General features: G+C 38.4%; 2 protein-coding genes across 2 annotated transcripts in view; both read left to right on the forward strand.

Moving 5' to 3' along the window:
- Window positions 1–4209: 4209 nt before the first annotated feature.
- Window positions 4210–7416, forward strand: LOC134677055 (zinc finger protein 235-like). The gene is made up of 2 exons (XM_063535490.1): window positions 4210–4391; window positions 5789–7416. The coding sequence occupies exons 1-2, from the start codon at window positions 4334–4336 to the stop codon at window positions 6910–6912; spliced, it is 1182 nt and encodes a 393-aa protein (XP_063391560.1). The 5' UTR covers window positions 4210–4333; the 3' UTR covers window positions 6913–7416.
- Window positions 7417–13600: 6184 nt separating this feature from the next.
- LOC134677014 (angiotensin-converting enzyme-like) overlaps window positions 13601–19445 on the forward strand; it is a 41332-nt gene continuing 35487 nt past the window's right edge. Inside the window, exon 1 of the mRNA XM_063535425.1 lies at window positions 13601–13930. Coding sequence (XP_063391495.1) covers window positions 13859–13930 — 72 coding nt within the window. The 5' untranslated portion in view covers window positions 13601–13858. The remainder of the gene's footprint in view (window positions 13931–19445) is intronic.

Genomic DNA, 19445 nt, shown 5'->3' on the forward strand with positions numbered 1-19445 from the left:
CAAGTGGCCCCTTTTTAGGAGACCCAGGTTGTGCATGTGTGCGTAAAAACGTATATGTGTGCTCTTTTAGGGATGTGAAAAGTCGATTTTAATCATGTTATATATCGATAAACGCTACACAGCGGAACGAAATAGCGATTAATTGAAGCTTCAATATCTTCGTTAAACATAAGCATAATTGAAATGCTAATGGATAATGAATATATTATGATGTAATAAAATATTTCAATTATTGCGGACCACCTATTTTAGTAGGTATTTATGTATTTTAATTAAATATCTGAACTTTCCCTTGGTTCTCTCCTGGGGCGTGACTATAAAATTGTGATCTGATATCCACAATAAAGAATAAAAGCGTTTTTGTTCATTTTAGGTATAGTTAAACCTTTGAAGTAAAATTAAAATTGCAAGAAATGTCGATAGTTTATCGATATGACTTTATCGACATCGCTACAGCAAAGTGGGTCGCTTTGTTAATCGTACACTAAACAAAAAGTGGTCCCACTGACAGCTCGCTTGGAAGGCATCTGTATATATTCTTATATCTATGGGCCAAACACGCACCACGACTTTTTGTCGCGCGATAATTTAGTCGCAGAAATGTAACGTATGTGTTTATATGGCAGTGCGCGCATATGCGACAAAAACTTCGCAGCGATTTTAAAATTGTGATTTGTCACATTTTTCCGCGACTGCTCGCGACGCGATTGTCGCAAAGTGAATTGCAGCATACGGAGTTGTATGGCCCCGCGAGCACTGCGATAATAAAATCGCACCCGGACCTCAGTCGGCATATCGCTCTCCAAGCGTCAACATGTCGGAACCTGCTGCTGAAGACGCTAGATGTTGACCATTTAATTATGGAAATAGAAGGAGATCACCTTTGTGGTATATATACTCAAAGTCATACAGCGATCACATATTAAAGACAACGTTTCATGACAAACGACTAGTACGAAATCCATGTTGAGAATGAACAAATCGTCGACTTTTTCATCGCAGTGCGCGCAGTGAATTTTCTGCAATATATTACAGCGCGATTCTAAAATCGTGTCGCAAAAACTAAAATCGTGGTGCGCGCTTAGGCTAAGGCCGCCATGGGCCGCCTGCCGTACACTACAATTAGATTGAAGCAGCCTTTATGTTTATCTATCGCATGCTGAAACATCTCTTAGCCCCAAATAGCACGAGAGCTTTTTCAACGCACGTTAGTAAAGCCCTTGAATCTGTCCGCATACTAAATGCGATTTAATGGCCAAGGCTTAAAGTTGAAAATCCAAAAACGCTTGATAAAAAACGCCACCGCTGTCGTGTGAATACATACATGGTTATCCATTTATGTCATTCAAACGCTTTTTTAACGCGCGTTGAAAAAGCTGCCGTGCGAATGAGGCCTTAAGGCCTCTCCAAACGTAATCGACAATCGCATGAGATTTTCGTTGATCCAATTTAGCCAGCAATTATCTAATATCGCATGCAATTTGTTGCAAGGTCTGTGGTAGCCTTTAGTGACAGCGAAGATGACATTTTGTGATTGAGGTTAGGTTATGTTGATAATATATTTACATTCTGCAAAATATGAAGTAGATTCATGGTATATCTTGTATTTAATACAATAGTTATTTTCCGGAAAGCTATTCATTTTAAAATTTATTCAAATTTTTCACAAAATATATATTATTCATTTGATCATCGCATTAGTTTGTTGTTGTGGTTACTATATTAAGAGTTGACCTGTTGCATGAATCCAGAATGGACGGTTCCAGCGGACTGTCTGAGTGTGTGCGCGTGAAGGAGGAGCCCGCCGAGTCAGAAGCGGAGCCCGAGCACCCGCCGCCCGGCGCGGCGCCAGGTGAGTCGGCGAATGTTGATGCAAAGGTGCATGTACACTGCAGTTATCTTATATGGAGCACTGTGCAACAGTACGAAACTAGTTAAGTTACTTAATGTTACCGCATTTTGTTCATCTCTGTAAGACTTCGAGCAACACGGAAGGGAGACGGCATTCGCACTATTTCCCCTCTGCCGAGGTACAAGATTAGCGCGTCAATTTAATCTAGCGCGGGTAATAAAACTAGTTGCACTTGGATTTTTCACTAGACCGAGTCCAGACGCGCGCGTGAACACTGCTGCACAAAAATGCCTGTTTGCTCGGTTTTTTGTTATAAAAAGAGGTCGGGGACATCAAATTTACAAAAAGAAAGTGTTACATTTCACATGTAATATTTTTTTTACATATCATACGTTAAATTACATTTAAATACAATTATTATATTTTAGTCTCAAGTAATTGTTGGATTTATCGATTTTGCTCGCTCAGTACAAATTGCGGATCGGTCGAGCGACAAATCCGACTTCTCATCTCTCAGAATACAGTGACATACTTCAACGAAAATGTGTTAGTGTGTATGTTGTGACACTAGTCACTTGTCCGTACACAAAAAGAGATAGAGGTTTGCAAGATTTGTCTTTGACGTGTGTCATTTTCTATGTATTTGTGTCGTCATTACAGATTGGATTTTGTATGTAAGTGTGTGAGAAATGCGACTGTGTGCACCTTTCCCCCCGCGAAAAATGGCAGAAAGATTTGTACGGCGAGATATCGCTTGGGCCCCTCCCTTCCGACATGTCGGAAGCCGGTGTTGCTTGAAGCTGTAAGATATATGCACACTGCAGGTAAATTATGTGGAGCAACACGTTAACATTAGGTAACTTATCTATTTACTCACTGTTACTCAGTGTTGCTCCACGAAACTTCACTGCGGTGTGGAGGCACCTGCTGTCCATCTGTGTCTCCCCAGATATGTATACGTACAAGTTTAGACCGGATTTACAATCCCGACTGGGTTTTTAAAGTGTCAGAGTCAAAAAGGAGTATCAATTATCGTTACAATCCAGACGCAATGAATTTCCAAGTTGCCCAGTATACCCTAGTCTCCCCAATTGAGTCATGCAAAAATTTCACTATAACATGTGAGGTTGTTGTTATTTTCCCTAGCTATTGTTACTTAAGTGTTGAATTGCATATTTTACTAACTAGTTTTTTATTTAGTGGTGCACATCAAAGAGGAATTACAAAATGGGCATCATTCAGACAGTCTGAAGGAGGCAGAGTGTATCAAGCAAGAGACGGAGTGTGAAAATGAAGTCAAGGAAGATCCCTCATGCTCCGACAGTGAGTGTGGTGTGAGCGAGGCAGCCATGCTGGCCGGCCTGTACACAGACCATGAAGTCAAAGATGAGCTTGTTCTGGGACAGGAGTGTCCATATCGACCTGACGTCATTCTAGTAGTTAATGGTAAGTTCTGAATTGTTATATAATGAAGGGCTCGCTATATTAATATTATATCCATGATTTGCAAATGTAAAGTGAAATAAAAGTAACTTTAAGTCATTAAAAGTAGAAGTTTATACTGTAACGCGCTATTCTCACGATATACATGCTCAGAACTATCACTCTTGTTAATTTTGGATGCAAGTATAGGGAATTTGCTACTAACTGGCTACTAAGCACTGAAATAAAAATTAATACTATCTGAAAAACGAATTTGCAGCATTCCATGAAGTTGTCTACTGTTGTCTCATCCAAACGCAAATTTTCTAAAAATTAGGAGGTGTGAGGTTATCTAGCGGCAAATGATCAAAAATGAGCCCAGAAAGAGATTAATCGGCTTTAAATGCCGAAAAAAATTCTAATACATGAAATAAAATCACAGAATAATTAATAGTACTACCGTACAGAAAGGAAACTTCCTACAAAAACGAAGTTTGACAGCGGTTCAGGGTCGAATCATGCTGGCCCTTTCTAATATATGACACTATCCCTTTCGGCTATTTAGGGTTGTCAAAAATCAAGTGATTATCTTATTTGTGGTCGTGCACGCAAAAGGAAGTCAAGTGGTGCCAACCCTAATAATTGCTCGGAGCAATGCTGAGCCGAACGGAGCCGAGTTTGACCGAAGTCAGGAGTTTCGCACCCCTGATAAAATGCTTTTGTAGGGACAGCCTTGGAATACCACATCTATCGTAAAGGCCACATATTTGAAAAATGTAAAATCGTAAGGTCAAATTTCGCGCCATATCTACTGACTGATTGCTTTGTAAGATTATATTTTAATGTCCATTGTGACCAGGTCGCGTTGGCTCTGTGCTTCGAGATTGCTGCGTGACACTCGAACGTCTCCCACACGTCGAGGCTCTCGTCCAGTGCCAAGACACAACTTATATTGACACAAAATCCGATACTGACGAATTATACGCTAGAGAGAAAGTACCGATATGTGATCTTTGTGGTGAAAGCTTCAGTCTAAAGTCAGATTTATTGAAACACGTCATGGATCATATCCACAGCCCTTCAAGCGCGGAGCAGGAAGGGAGTGGACACAGTTATGGTGAGTTTATTCAGTTATTTGTACAGGGTGTCCCATAAGTGACACGTCACAGTGACACTGTAGGTAGATCAGGCCAAGAGGACCCAAACCAACTTAAGATGACCCCAGTAAAAGTGTCACGGTTTTCGAGTTGTTGCCAAATTAAGGCTTTTCATGAATTTTGACCATTTTTAACTATGTTAGTGCGAGTGTGCACATGGAAAGGTCTTGAAGTTATTTTTTTTTTTATGTGTACGGTATTATGAATAGTTAATTAAGATAACAGAACAGGTATTTTATCGATAAACAATGTAAAATGCAAAAAAGTACTGGTTTAAACTTGAATTAAATTCACAGCGAAATATTAATTTCGACTTTGACCACTTGCCGTGAAAAAAAAAAACTAGAAAAGTAATGAGCAAATAACGTCAAGCTATTGAGCATGTTATGCAGATTCAAAAATGGTATGACACATGTACCTTCCTGCAATTAAATAGGAATAATTATCATCCTGCGAAAGCCTCATAAAAAATAAGTTAAACCTAGGAAATCTGCAATCCGTTGCTACTTAGTAAAAATAACGATTTATGTTGAGATATCTAATTCTGGATACAGAAATAAAAAAACGCCTATTCAGTATTTGCCAAATACCTAAAAAAAAGAGATGGAAAATTGTTATCTCCCTTTTTAAGGATATCATTGAGTTGATAAAGGTTCAAAGAAAATAATACAGTTTGAAGTTTGAAAGGGTAGGTTGAAATAATTTTACAATAGGTACTCGAATTGCTTTCCTCAGGCTCGTATGCACGCTTGGCACCGTTTTGTAAAACTTCAAGTTAATTTTCTTAAATTAATTTTTGATGTTTCGTGCTGCCTTATACTTTTGCATTTAACATTGTTTATCGATAAAGTACCTATTCTATTATCTTAATTATCTATTCATGATGCCGTACACATAAAAAACTAACTTCTAGACCTTTCCGAGTGCATACTGGCACTAACATTGTTAAAAACGGTCAAAATTCGTGAAACACCTTAATTTGGCAATAATTCGAAAACCATGCCACTTTTACTAGGGTCAGTTTTACTAGGGTTGGTTTGGGTCCTCTTGGTCTGGTCTACCTCCAGTGTCACTGTGACGTGTCACTTATGGGACACCCTGTATAATCGCGGTCAGAATCTGAGGACGCAATAATAAGAAGCAACATAGTACCTATAGAAACGCGAGTACATTGACAATTTTACATGTATAAGTGCATACTATACCGATTTTAAAGGCGGGTGTTGTGTGTATTTTAATATACCGATGTAATTTAATGACTTTGGAAGTATTTTTAGACTGCTTAGTCAACGTGGTAATTCGTTGAAACCATCTATGTGGTCTTATAACATGTTAAGACAGTGTAACAATGTTTCAGCATTTGATGGTCAATGGACGCAGGAGCAGGAGCGCGCCCTGTGCCGCAAACACGATATTTGGGACTGCTGCGTGCTTCTCAAACGCCTCCAACACCACGAGGCTCTCGCCAGCAACGATACCCAATACATAACTCAAACTGACACGGAATCTGATACAGAGGAAGTACACACTAGAGTTGACTATGAGAAACCAACATGTGATCTTTGCGGAGAAAGTTTTGCACTGAAATCCGATTTGAAGAAACATATCATGATTCATATCCATGTACCTACCACATACCATCCACAAGCGGGTACTGATACGGAATCAGATGCTGAAGAGAAAAACATCGATATTGACTGTGAGCATGAACCTACATGTGAATTTTGTGGCGAGAAATTTGCTCTAGACTCAAATTTAATGAAACATGTTATGATCCATATGTATGTAGCTCGCACTAAACAATTCTATGAAAATTCAGAAATTCATGCTTATGGGTGTGACACTTGCGGTAAAAAATTTCAGCGAAAAAATAGCTTAAAGCATCACATTAAGACGCACTCAACACAGTCAAACTCTAAGGACTTGAAATGCAATAACATAAGAGAGAAATCATACAACTGCGAACGAGATAGGTTAAAAAGACATTTACTAATTCACACGGACTTAAGACCATATTCGTGTGACGTATGTGAAAAACGATTTAGAACTGGGAGTCACTTAAAAACTCATACACTGATTCATGGTGACATAAGACCATATTCGTGTGACGTATGTGAGAAACGATTTACAACTGGGAGTCACTTAAAAACTCATACACTGATTCATGGTGACATAAGACCATATTCATGTGACGTATGTGAAAAACGATTTAGAACTGGGCGTAATTTAAAAGCTCATACACTGATTCATGGTGACATAAGACCATATTTGTGTGACGTATGTAAACAACGATTTAGAAGTGGGAGTGATTTAAAACAACATACACGGATTCATAGTGGGGAAAAACCATACACATGCAAAGTATGTAACAAACGGTTCACGCAACTGTCAACCTTAAGGCAACATGAATTTACACATACTGGAGAAAGGCGATTTTCCAATGACATATGTAACAAGCGGTTTGTCCGAAAAGAGATGTAGAGAGACACATTAGCACTATTCATTTATTACGTAAGACTATTTAAGGAGTGCGGGGGGGCGACCACGAGAGCAATTATCTAAAATCGCATGACATATGTTGGGGTAGACCTCGGCGGACTTTCTCTGATCAGATCGGGGAAATCCTGAAGAAACGCCAGGTCAAGAGTACCCTAAACCGGCGAGCGTGTATGAGGATTGTTATGAAAGTGAAGGAAGCGAAAGATGCACATCAGAATCGTAGCAAGTGGAAATTCGTGGTCTCTGCTTACCCTTCCGGGAAATAGGCGTGATTATATGTATGTATGTATGCATTAACTGTTTAATGATAACTTTTTTAAACAAGATGAGAGAGCTGTCACTTGTCCACATAGATATAATACAGCCCGTACACACTCGTCGAAAGCGCCGAGAGTCTCGGCATCGCTCCGATACAATAGTAATATGAAGGCCCTTGTACACAATGGGCCAGAGTGGGCCAGTCTGGGAGACGCATTTATGCGTTAGAAGGAGCAAATGATATTGTTATCTCATTCTACCGCCTGGCTGCGTCCCTTGGACTGGCCGACGCTGGCTCAATGTGTTCAGGGCCTTTATAGTTAGGTTGAAGAACATTGCAAGATTTCAAGTCAAATCAACGACGTAAAGTACGTAAAGCCAGCCATAAAGCCCACTCCGCACTCGTGCGCGAATCGCCGTGAACGCGAGTGTGGAGTAGTTTGCGCAGATCTGCGAAATCGACTCCACACTCGGCTTCGCGCCGCGATTCCTGCACGAGTGTGGAGGGGCCCTTACATACTGCAAAGACATTATGCAATGATATAATTCATGAAGTCAAGAATATGGTAAAATAATATAAAATAGAATAGAGCAATTAATACTGAACGTTATTAAATTTAGACCAAGACAAGTCTGCAACGATTTTGATAGCATACGCAGTGCAAGTGTATTTTATACCTACGACATAATTCTATATAAGTTTGACGTTTAAAATAACACTTGCACCACATGTGCTGTCAAAATTGTTGCAGACTTTTCTTGGTCTCACTCTAATAATAATCTCACAATCACAACACAGATTTAAGTTTTTTAACTAAACAATACCCGTGGTGTTGTTTGGACAAAAACTCTTGATCCGCTTAGATATCAGAACTTGCCAAGACAAATTCAATTTTAACTGTGTCGAAATACGATACAAATTACAATGGAGCGGGAGACCTTTTTATAGGCCACTGGGCGGTTAGAGGTTATGTCCACGCGACTGCTGTGTACAAGCTATTGGCTCTCACTAAAAGATAAACAAATAAGTCAAATAACAGATGCAGCGAGGAAATACCAGAGGCAGAGGGCTTACCGCGAACCACGTACGACGTGCTGCCTCTGTCGCACTAAATTCGCACGTAAGTGTGACAGGGAGGCAACACGTCGAACGTGGTTCGCGTAGGCCCTCAGTCATTACTTCGTCCTTATTTGATAAACACGTTTTAGCATAACGCTCTCTGAGTCATATGTAAAACTGTTCGTTTTTTTAGCATTAGAAATTAGGTAAACTATCTTGATGTGTCTTTTAATTGAAAAACACTTTTAAAAATGTGACGTCCTACGGCAAAAGGTACCTTATGGCGGCTGGCGCTTACGTCGACTAGCGCCGCAATAATATTGGAGTGGCGTTAATAATAGCGTAAGCGCCAACCGCTATTAAGGTACTTTTTTTTACCCGTGGGACGTCACAAATAAGTTACGGCAAATATGTAACAATTATGAATCTAATACGATCTTTTATATTCTTCTGCTTTCATAAGTAACAGTTTTTGATTTTTAAAAAGCGTTTTTCAATTAAAAGACATGTCAAGATCGCTTATCTTCTTGCAAGTTCTTTCTAATGCTAAAAAAAAACTATAGTGACCCGCCCCGACTTCGAAGGAAAACCTTAACAAATTATACACCTAATGACGTTATTATTATATAACTTACCTTAGCTTCAATTTGTATTTATTTAATAGTACCGTAAAACGGGGTGAGTAGGTTTCGCGGGGAGAGGTGGGTTATGAATGGGGAGAGAAGGTTTGAGAGGGGGTGAGAAGGGATTTTAAGGCTACCTACTGCTACGAAAATAATGTATTCCAATTTAAAATTGAGCTATAGGTAGTAATACGCATAATAAAAAAAATCGATCCAACAATCTTCCAAAATCACATTTGTATGAAAACCCCTCTCATCCCAAATACGAGGCACTACGGGGTGAGGTGGGTTTTCCTCTTTATCGTCAAAGTTATGAAATGGAACTACCCAATAAAAAACTAAAATACATACGTCCGGAATACTTATTATATACACCATTCAGTTTTCATATGTAAAAATAAAATGTTATCGAGGTTTGAATATCAGTTTTGACCCTACTCACCCCATTTTACGGTACCTAGTTAGTTAGAAAAATGTGCATGCTTCTTCAAGTGAAATGTATGCAATTATGCATCCAAAATTACTGTCCATCTATGTTCATCACTACATTTTTGCAAATAAATATCTTTATCTAAACCTTTCTCAAGAATCATTCTATTGATAGGTGAAAACTGCATGAAAATCCGTTCAGAAGTTTTTGAGTTTATCGCGAACATACATACATACAAACAGACAGAAGGGGCAGGGGACTTTGTTTTATAAGGTGTAGTAATTTTGAGTTAATCTCACTTGTTACCAGTTGTTACCAGTGGTAACAGAGTGAATGTTAGAACTTTTAATAGTAAATTCCATTTGGTTTAAGGTCTCTGCCCACTACACCGTATCATACCATGACCGTGCTATGAACGTATCAAGCACGGAATGTAACGCGATACGGCCTACTATGCCCACTACACCGTGTCCACATTGTACGTAACGGGTTTAGTGCCCGTAGTAACCGCGCATCATCCCCATAGCATCCGCCTATAATCCCTGTAGCATCCGCGTTTCATCCCCTTAGTACCCGCGTTTTATTCGCGAGAGCAATACTCGTCAGAAAGAGCCAGCGAATAGTTATCAGACTGGTAAGAGCGAGCAAGAAATATAGCAACGCGTTTATAACGGGCTTAGAACGGTCACCATACGCGGATAAAACCCTTATGCCCACCGTTTCGCCGCCTGCACGCAGCGTTTTGGCTACATTGCGTGCCATGCACGGAGCGTTTCGGTACCGGCAAAATATCCTCGCCGACTATTTTTGCCGGTCCGTGCATGGCACGCGACGGGTATGGTCGGTGACGGAACGGGCTAGTGGGCATAGTCTCATACTTTTTTATACAAAGAATATGTTTTTGCCTGACACGTTCATAGCACGGTCATGGTATGATACGGTGTAGTAGGCAGAGACCTTTATTAAAACACTTTAGCAATTACATACATTACAATTATAATTGTTCTTTCTCGAGTCTCATCATAGATTACACGATACTATTGCAGATATGCCACTTAAGTTACGTTACATGCATAAATATAATAAAATAGCAATTATGAAATACAGTATGTATCAAAACAAAAGGCAAATAAAGAGACTCATTAATGTTTAGGTCATACTTACTGGGTCTCTTTCTTCGCCTTGCGTTCTGATACATACTGTATACCAAAACAATTATGATACTCTAAAGAGTCTAAAGTAATGAAGTTATTTAGGGTTTCAGTGTAACAGCTTATTGTTAAAATTTAAATTGATTGATCAAATTGGTCTATTATATCTAGGGTTGCCAACTTTTTTTTGGTGGAATATAGTATTTACCGGAATAAGGCATTAAAAATATAGTACATTTAAAAAAAATAGTACTTAGATAAAATACTAAACATGAATGTAATATACGTTTAGTCGAAAATATAGTATTTTAGCGTACTATATATTTTTCCAAAATATAGTACAATACTATATAATATAGTGTGTGTAAAAATGTCTTGTAATATTTATTTATTTATATAGTTGGCAACCCTAATTATATCATACCCTCAGGACTGGCGTTAAGTGGCATATCTGCTGCGGTATTCATCTGTGCTGCGCACACGACGATGAGACAATGCGCAGGATTCGGAGCGGAACGCTCGAGTTACTATTGTCCAATCCTGTCTCAATATTCATGTTGCACTGGCCAGGATGCGTACGAGTTTATTTAGTCCTCCAACTTAGTCCTTAAGAAAAGGAAAAAGAAAAGATAACTTGGTAGGTAGGCTTGGTTTAGAAAAAGTAGGGGTCGTGTCGTATCAAAAAGTCAAAGAGCTGGCGCAAGATAGGGAAAGTTGGAAGATACCCCACCGACAAGAGAATAACTCTTAAGTTAATGATGATGACTTGGGGCCTATTTCTCGAATGGTATGAGTCTTATATTATTAGTGTGTTGAAATGTTAACCCATACGATTTGAGTTCTTGGAATAATAATATTAGTCTAATATCGTCCGAGAAATGGGCCCTTGGTCCTTAGTTGTAAAATTTAGTAAATCCATTGTTTAATTTTACTTTCTAGCACAAATGGGGACATTCCTCAGAATCTTAAAGAGAACAGAATAAGTTTTTAGCAAAAATTTCACTTTTGGTACAAGCTTTTATCACTTACCACGGAGAACTAAAACTCATCGAGACAATTCCAACAATCCTAAACACTATTAGTTTGCGATGTTTTATCACAGAGTTCCCATGGCCACCTCCTGTCTCCATCATCAGATCAGCTCCATTCCATGTCATCATAATATTGCATTGTCATCCGATTTACATATGTATGCAAAATTTCAGCGCAACTGGAAATAGGGAAGTGGGTCAAATTAAACTTCCAAAATTTGACCCACACTAACAAATTAACAGGGCAAGATAAATAAAAACTTGTCCGATTTATAAAATCAGAATTTTATAAATCGGACTATTTTATAAAAAAATTAAGAACGAACCTTTTTTTTATTTATGACACCGCGTGCGTCGAAAACAACCCGCAAAGGTGTCGTTTTGCTGTTAGGTTCAAATACAGGTTGATGGGGCATAAAGGCTAAAGAAATAATATTAAATGACAAACAAACAGACCGTTGTTACCTGCAACTCCTGCAAGCTACCTCATCATCATCTTGCTCGCGTTATCCCGGCATTTTGCCACGGCTCATGGGAGCTTGACAATCCCAAGAATTGGCGTAGGCACTAGTAGTTACGCAACTACCTGCAATAAAAAATAATATGAAATTGTGACTTTCTCCTGTATATTCCCCTTGTTAGATAATTTACATATTATTATTTAGTACTATTAGAGTTAGACCAAGAAAAGACTGCAGCGATTTTGATAGCCCTCGCAGTGCAAGTGTTATTTTAAACGTCATACTTCTATGAAATTATGACGTATAAATAACATATGCACTGAGTGGGCTATCAAAATCGCTGCAGACTTTTCTTGGTCTAACTCTAATCATAGGATTATTAAAATGGAATTCAAGTAAAAAAGAAAATCTATCGCTCTAATATAAATCTTAGTTCTTCACTGCCAGCGTCAAATACATGATAGACGTCATTTAAATAATGCCAAAGAATATTCGCGGTAGAGTGGTCAATTCAAATCAACTTTTAAATTTTTAAGCTTGTCTTATAAAAAGTTTTTAAAAGTCAGTTTCTTTTTTTGAGCTGTCCAAAAGATTAGCTACTATGGATATTATAGGAAAATAGAACAAGTGACGTCACGGTCATGTCTTTTTTAGTTCTATTTGATTTCTTAATTAGAAATTGTGTCATAAAATAACTGGTGCCTACATCATCATCATCATCACATCACAGGCCTTTCCGTCTATTGCAGACGATGTATGCATTGCTGTTTAGACAACGGGTTTGGTGACTGTGGAGGCCGATGCGTGAGCGGCACGACCTCCCACATTTTTGACAGAGCCCTCGAACCCCGACCTCTTTGTGTAATTAAATATGTGTACAAACCACGAGAGTTTAAAGTGTTATAGAGAAAGCTCATGCCACCTGAGGTTCCAGTCCCGGTTTTCTTTCCGCGACACCTGCTATCTAAAGCATTAAACCTAGTATTCTAATAATTTGCCGATGCTTTAAATTTAAATACAGGCAACATCCCTATTCTTACATTAGTTCAACTTAATGCTTATTGTCTACGGTCGCTGTCTAGTCTATGGCGTTTATTCTATGGCGCGTGCCGGTAAGGCACGCGATGGCGCGACGACCGGCGCTCGCGCATCGCATTGTAGAGTACGGACGTGTCTTGAGATATCTTTTGAGAAATAGGCATAATATACACTTATTTTTTGAAATTTACTGCGAAATTTTACTATTAGGTAGGTACTACTACTGGCTACCAATGTAATAAAATGTGCTTTTTTCGGCGGACTGCAAAGTTTTTCTTAAGTAGGTAGGTATATTTATAGATACCTACTTATTCAAGATTTGTTGTATGAGCTGAACCCTGTTTGTACATCCCAACCCAAAAAATTTGATGTTTTATAAAAATATTTTAACGAATCATATATTAAGTATGTTATTAATTATGAGTTATCGAACGAGGGATTGTGGTAGTATTTGTTTAGTGTTCACAAAATTACCCTGTATAAACTCTTTCATTCATATCATAAGATAACGCAACCCATGTACTTACAAAACACTCCGTCATATCTTAAGACTAGTCCGTCGCCGTTTTCGCTCCCCGCCGCTCCCTCGTGCTCACCAAACCATGTAGAAAACAAAAGCAACGGAAATGTGCCTCCAGTCGACGACAAGAATTAATGCGAGACAGTTTTCTAACCAAAAAACCCGTTACGAAAACTCATCCGCTCCAAAACTTGGCTGAACGCGCGAAAATCATAGCCCGCGACGACAATTAAAAAGTTAAACTGTCAAATTTGCCGCGCGCACACGATTAAAGTTTTAAATTTAGTGTTGATGAACATAAATGATTTATGAACGAAAGTTGTTGTTAATGTCGTAATTTGTGAAGTTTTTCAATCATGGATGGCAGAGTGGTGTTGCTTTTTGCTTTCTGCACATGGCATGCGAGAGCACAGGAGTACTTTAGGATGGTGAGCATAGAGAAATTTATCTAGATATCTAGATTAAAAAGTCAATGCGTTTCTTTACACGTGAGAAGTTACACGCACAGAATATTCATTAAATATATTAAGAACTGGTCATTCACGTATTTTAAGACGAAAAACGCTCGACATGTTTCACTCAGGATATTTATTTATACTATATTGCACCATAAACAATTACATATGGCGGACTTGATGCCTTAAGGCATTCTCTACCAATCAACCATTGGGACAATCAATTACAAGTTTTTTTTAATAATGTACAAAGTTAACTAATAAATGAAAGTAATATCACTTTGCCACGGCTACTATTCTATACTATTCTATACTAACTATTCCCAAGAATTGGCGTAGGCACATATTTTTACGAAAGCGACTGCCATCTGACCTTCCAACCCCGAGGGTAAACTAGGCCTTATTGGGATTAGTCCGGTTTCCTCACGATGTTTTCCTTGACCGAAAAGCCACAGGTATCAAAGGATATTAACCTAACCTACTATTTAAATTTACTAATAACGCCCGTAGCCTATGACGCAGAGTTGGGCAAAATGTAATCGATTGACGATTAACGATTAAAATTAACCGACTTAATCGCGAGCAACGATTAAAAGTGACGATTAATTAATTTTAGTCGAAAAGCTCCGACTAATATTGTCACGATTAAATTAATCGTCGACTAATTACCGGCGATTAATTTTTTTAATCGATTAATTAGTTCGATTAATTTTCTCTCGATTAATTTTAGCAATACATATGGTCTTTTTAACCGACTTAAAAAAAAGGACGAGGTGCCTAATTCGTCTGAAACATTTATAAATAATATAAGTAACAGACGAATTTTTATGTATGTTCACTTGGAGACTATTAATTTCGACCGTCTTCGATAGGATAGTATCCGTTCGATGTAAGTAGTAAGTAATTACTGCATTGACAAGTTGAAACCTTATAGAAAACAACTGATAAGAGGTAAGTAATGTGTTTGCTCTTTCATACACATACGTCGTTCTCTTTCTAATTTTTATACCTGCGCTACAAGCCCTAAACCCTTACCTAGAGATGCCGCGCTAAGTTATCCGCATTATTATAGTAACCAATGTAACCATCTTATACTATTGAAGCACATTTATAACACTGGAATGGTTTTTAATGTGTACGCAAGAAGTTTTGATTTTTAGTTAGGTACATACAAAAATGACCACCAGTATCCTGTCTACTTTCAATCGAGAGTTAATCGAGAAATTTAATCGATTAATATTAAGATTAATTCAATTGCAATCGTATGTTAGGTTGACTAAATTAATCGCGATTAAATTAATCGCCGATTAATTTTGACGATTAACTTTTTTAATCGATTGATTAGTCGATTAAAAAGTTAATCGATTAATGCCCATCTCTGCTATGACGGAGCATGGCACGACATGCTCTTGGTCCGTTTTTCTATATGTTCAAGTACAGCGTCAAATATATTGTAGTAGACAAAGTGGCCAAATAGTTCGCCACACCGTACTAAATATAATTACAGGGTGGCCAAAAAACAAGTGCATTCCCGGTGCCAGGGAGGTTTTGGGATTGTACTGGATTATACTAAGCAACTTTTACTATGGGACCACCCCGAAATCGCGTAAAAAATTAGCCTCCAATAGAAAATAAACCAAAACGTATGAAACAGCCAATTTCTTTCGTGTTTTCGGGGTTGGTCCCATAGTAAAAGCACAGAATAACTAATAGTATTATCATAGTAAAGGTTGCTCAGTATAATCCCAAAGCCTCACTGCCAACGGGAATGTAATTATTTTTTTTGTCACCCTATACAGGGTGCTTCCTGTAACAGGAGCAATAAATTAAACTAAAGGCTGTAAAAAAAATGATACAAAATAAATATTTCATTCAATGTACGCTGACTTCATTGTGTTTGACGTTACTTGTTACGCTTTTAACATAACAAAATTCGCAATACATTGCGTCTTAGTATTAACTTTAAAGTGTATTAAGAATCAAACTATAAGTTATTTTTAAAAGTCGCTGAACCAATGTTGGTCAATATGAGGAGTACAGCCTACAGTTAAATTTTTTGCTCGTATTACAGGCCACACCCGGTATAATATATTTGACAATAAAGTACATATTTTGCTACTACTACTACTATATTTGACGCTGACTGTACCTACTTAATATTCTTCGCCAAAAGGTAGCATGGCCTCTTATAATAACAATAACGATTTAAGTCACGGTACTGTACCCACTAAATGTCACACGACACTGTTTTCAACCTTCACGGTGTACGGCCATACATCATACATCCACAAAACATTGACCAGTCTTACTTGAACTCTACCCCTCTTAAGGGGCCCACTGATTAACAGTCCGCCGGACGGTATCACCCTGTCAGTTAAACGCAAAATTTGACAGCTCCGAACAACTGACAGCAGTGGGGAGACACTCCTGACCGGTCGAACTCGGCTCCGTTCAGCTCAGCATTGCTCCGAGCAATTATTAAGGTTGGCACCACTTGACTTCCTTTTGCGTGCACGACCACAGATAAGATAGTCATTTGAATTTTGACAACCCTAAACAGCCGAAAGGGATAGTGCCATACATTAGAAAGGGATAGCAACATTCGACCCTGAACCGCTGTCAAACTTCGGTTTTGTAGGAAGTTTTCTTCTGTACGATAGTACTATATTTATTTTGTGGTTAAACGCAAAATTTGACAGCTCCGAACAACTGACAGGCTGATATCTGACATCGTCCGGCGAACTGGTCATTTGTGGGCCCCAAATTTTATATTACAAATGGCTAACTACTACTACTAATAATTTTATTTTGTGGGTCCCTTTAGAGCTTTTTCTAATTGTCCTCACCGATATCGGATGTGGGATCCTACATCCGCGTAGTCAGAGCTAGGCCGCGGGGGCGCGGTCACACACACTACAACAAGCATTATGCCTACAAACACGCACACAAACAAATATTATCGGTCTGACAGCAGACGGGGGGCTCCGACATGGCTGAATTTATCGGAAGCGCCTTTCCGATATCGGATGTCGGAAGGCGCCTATAACAAAAACAGCTGCAGTAGAGTGCCATTGGCATTAAGACCGCCTTTTTGCGTTATTTATCGTCTTTAATTATTAATGATTTATTAAATGCATAAATAAATCCATAGAAACACAATATCTTACCTACATTTTACCACAGAATAAATAATAGTACTATCGTACAGAAAGGAAACTTCCTACAAAACCGAAGTTTGACAGCGGTTCAGGGTCGAATCTTGCTATCCCTTTCTAATATATGGCACTATCCCTTTCGGCTATTTAGGGTTGCCAAAATTCAAGTGATTATCTTATCTGTGGTCGTGCACGCAAAAGGAAGTCAAGTGATGCCAACCCTAATAATTGCTCGGAGTAATGCTGAGCCGAGCGGAGCTGAGTTTGGCCGATCTCAGGAGTTTCGTACCCCTGATTTTACTTCCTTCCGAGATCGGATCGGACAATGTGAAAACGTTCTTATTCATAATAATTTAGCCTATATACGTCCCACTGCTGGGCACAGGCCTCCTCTCAAGCACAAGAGGGTTTGGGCTATAGTCCCCACGCTAGCCCACTGCGGATTCATACACGCGCTACAAACCTCGATTAGCTAATACGTTAGTCTTCATCTGTCATTTTGACTTATGTATTTGTAAGAAAGGAATATAAAACATAATAATTTAACTAAATCGGGCCCGTAAAGTTTTATGAATGGGTCAAACAGATCACTGTGTTATGTCTTTTCTGTAGACATACACAAGAGTTAAGGGCTATAAAGGTTAATTTTCTTATTTAACCCTTATGCACTTGAAAAGATCCTCCTTTTATTTGGAGAACTATGATAAAATCATTACTTAACTGTTAACTAATTGCCCACAGGAGAGAAAAATGGACAGTTCGCGCGAACACACTAGTTTTCTCTCCCGTGGGCAATAGTTAACAGCTTGTGGGCATGTAAGTAGTGATTTTATCATAGTGGATAAGGGTTAAATAAGAAAATTAACCTTTATAGCCCTTAACTCTTGTCTACAGGAAAGACATAACACAGAGTGATCTGTTTGACCCGAATATCTCTACGCAGCTAGGGACCAGACTTATGTTGGTGGAGCAGCGAAGCACATACAGGTGGATAGAAGTATGTTGACCGACTTGCCAAATTGCGTGGCTGAATTAAATATGTACAACCTTGCACGGTCACGACATGTCTTCATATTTATTTTACTGTAATAGTACATTATTGCAGAGGCCGGGAAAGGGCAATTCGTGGATGAGTTTCGATTTTGTCGGACGACGCGAAGCGGAGTCCGACAAAGAAGACGAATCCACGAATTGCTATTCCTGCCGAGGCATATATAGTGCTTTTCTCCAAACATGCGAGGAAATAAGCTAAAATAATTATTATTTAAGCATCAAGCATCACTCAAATCAAACCTTCACATCCAAAATGTCAAAAACAATTTCCCTCTTTAATTAATTTTTAAAAGTTAAAGGCACAAACTTATACTGCCATTCAGTACCATTCAATATAATTGCGCAATATAGTTTGTTTGTCTATGTTGAAATGAGAAAGTCCTTTGACAAACTATGTAAGCTTTATGAACACGGATGAGATTTTAAAAAAATATAAAAATAATCTTTGATTTTATTAAGCAGTATTCGCACGATCATACACGTGAAATGATAGCTGATCGGGTCGTGTAGAAGCGGCTCGCGGCAATAATAATTGGCTGTTTGCGTTTTTTATTATTAAAAAGTAAAAAACACTACAGTAATAAGTTATTACTGTAGTGTTTTTTTTACTTCCCGTCCGCTAGAACAGGACAGCGATAGTTTGATGTTTTTTAGTTAGAGTTTGACATTAACGAAGAACTTCCCGTACTATTTTTGCTACAGTAAGGTGAACATTTCCGAGCATATTGGAGAAAAATATGTTTTTGGCAAAAAAATTAAATTTTGGTACCGTAATACGGGGTGAGTAGGTTTCACGGGGAGAGGTGGGTTATGAATGGGGAGAGAAGGTTTGAGAGGGGGGTGAGAAGGGATTTTAAGGCTACTGCTACAAAAATAATGTATTCCAATTTAAAATGGAGCTATAGTAATACGCTTAATAAAAAAATGGATCCAACAATCTTCCAAAATTACCTTTGTATGAAAACCCCTCTCACCCCAAATACGAGGCACTACGGGGTGAGGTGGGTTTTGCTCTTCATCGTCAAAGTTATGAAATGGAACTACCCAAAATAAAATACAAACGTCCGGAACACTTATTATATACACCATTCAGTATCCATATGTAAAAATAAAATATTATCGAGGTTTGAATTTCAGTTTTTACCCTACTCACCCCATTTTACGGTACAAGCTTTTATCGCTGCCTTTACTTTTCATTCTAAAAATCCCAAACACAATTAGGTTGCGTTGTTATTATCACAGAGTTCCTATGACCATCTCCTGTTTGTTTCCATCATCAG

This window comes from Cydia fagiglandana, chromosome 25 (assembly GCF_963556715.1).
Source record: "Cydia fagiglandana chromosome 25, ilCydFagi1.1, whole genome shotgun sequence".
Classification (NCBI taxonomy): domain Eukaryota; kingdom Metazoa; phylum Arthropoda; class Insecta; order Lepidoptera; family Tortricidae; genus Cydia; species Cydia fagiglandana.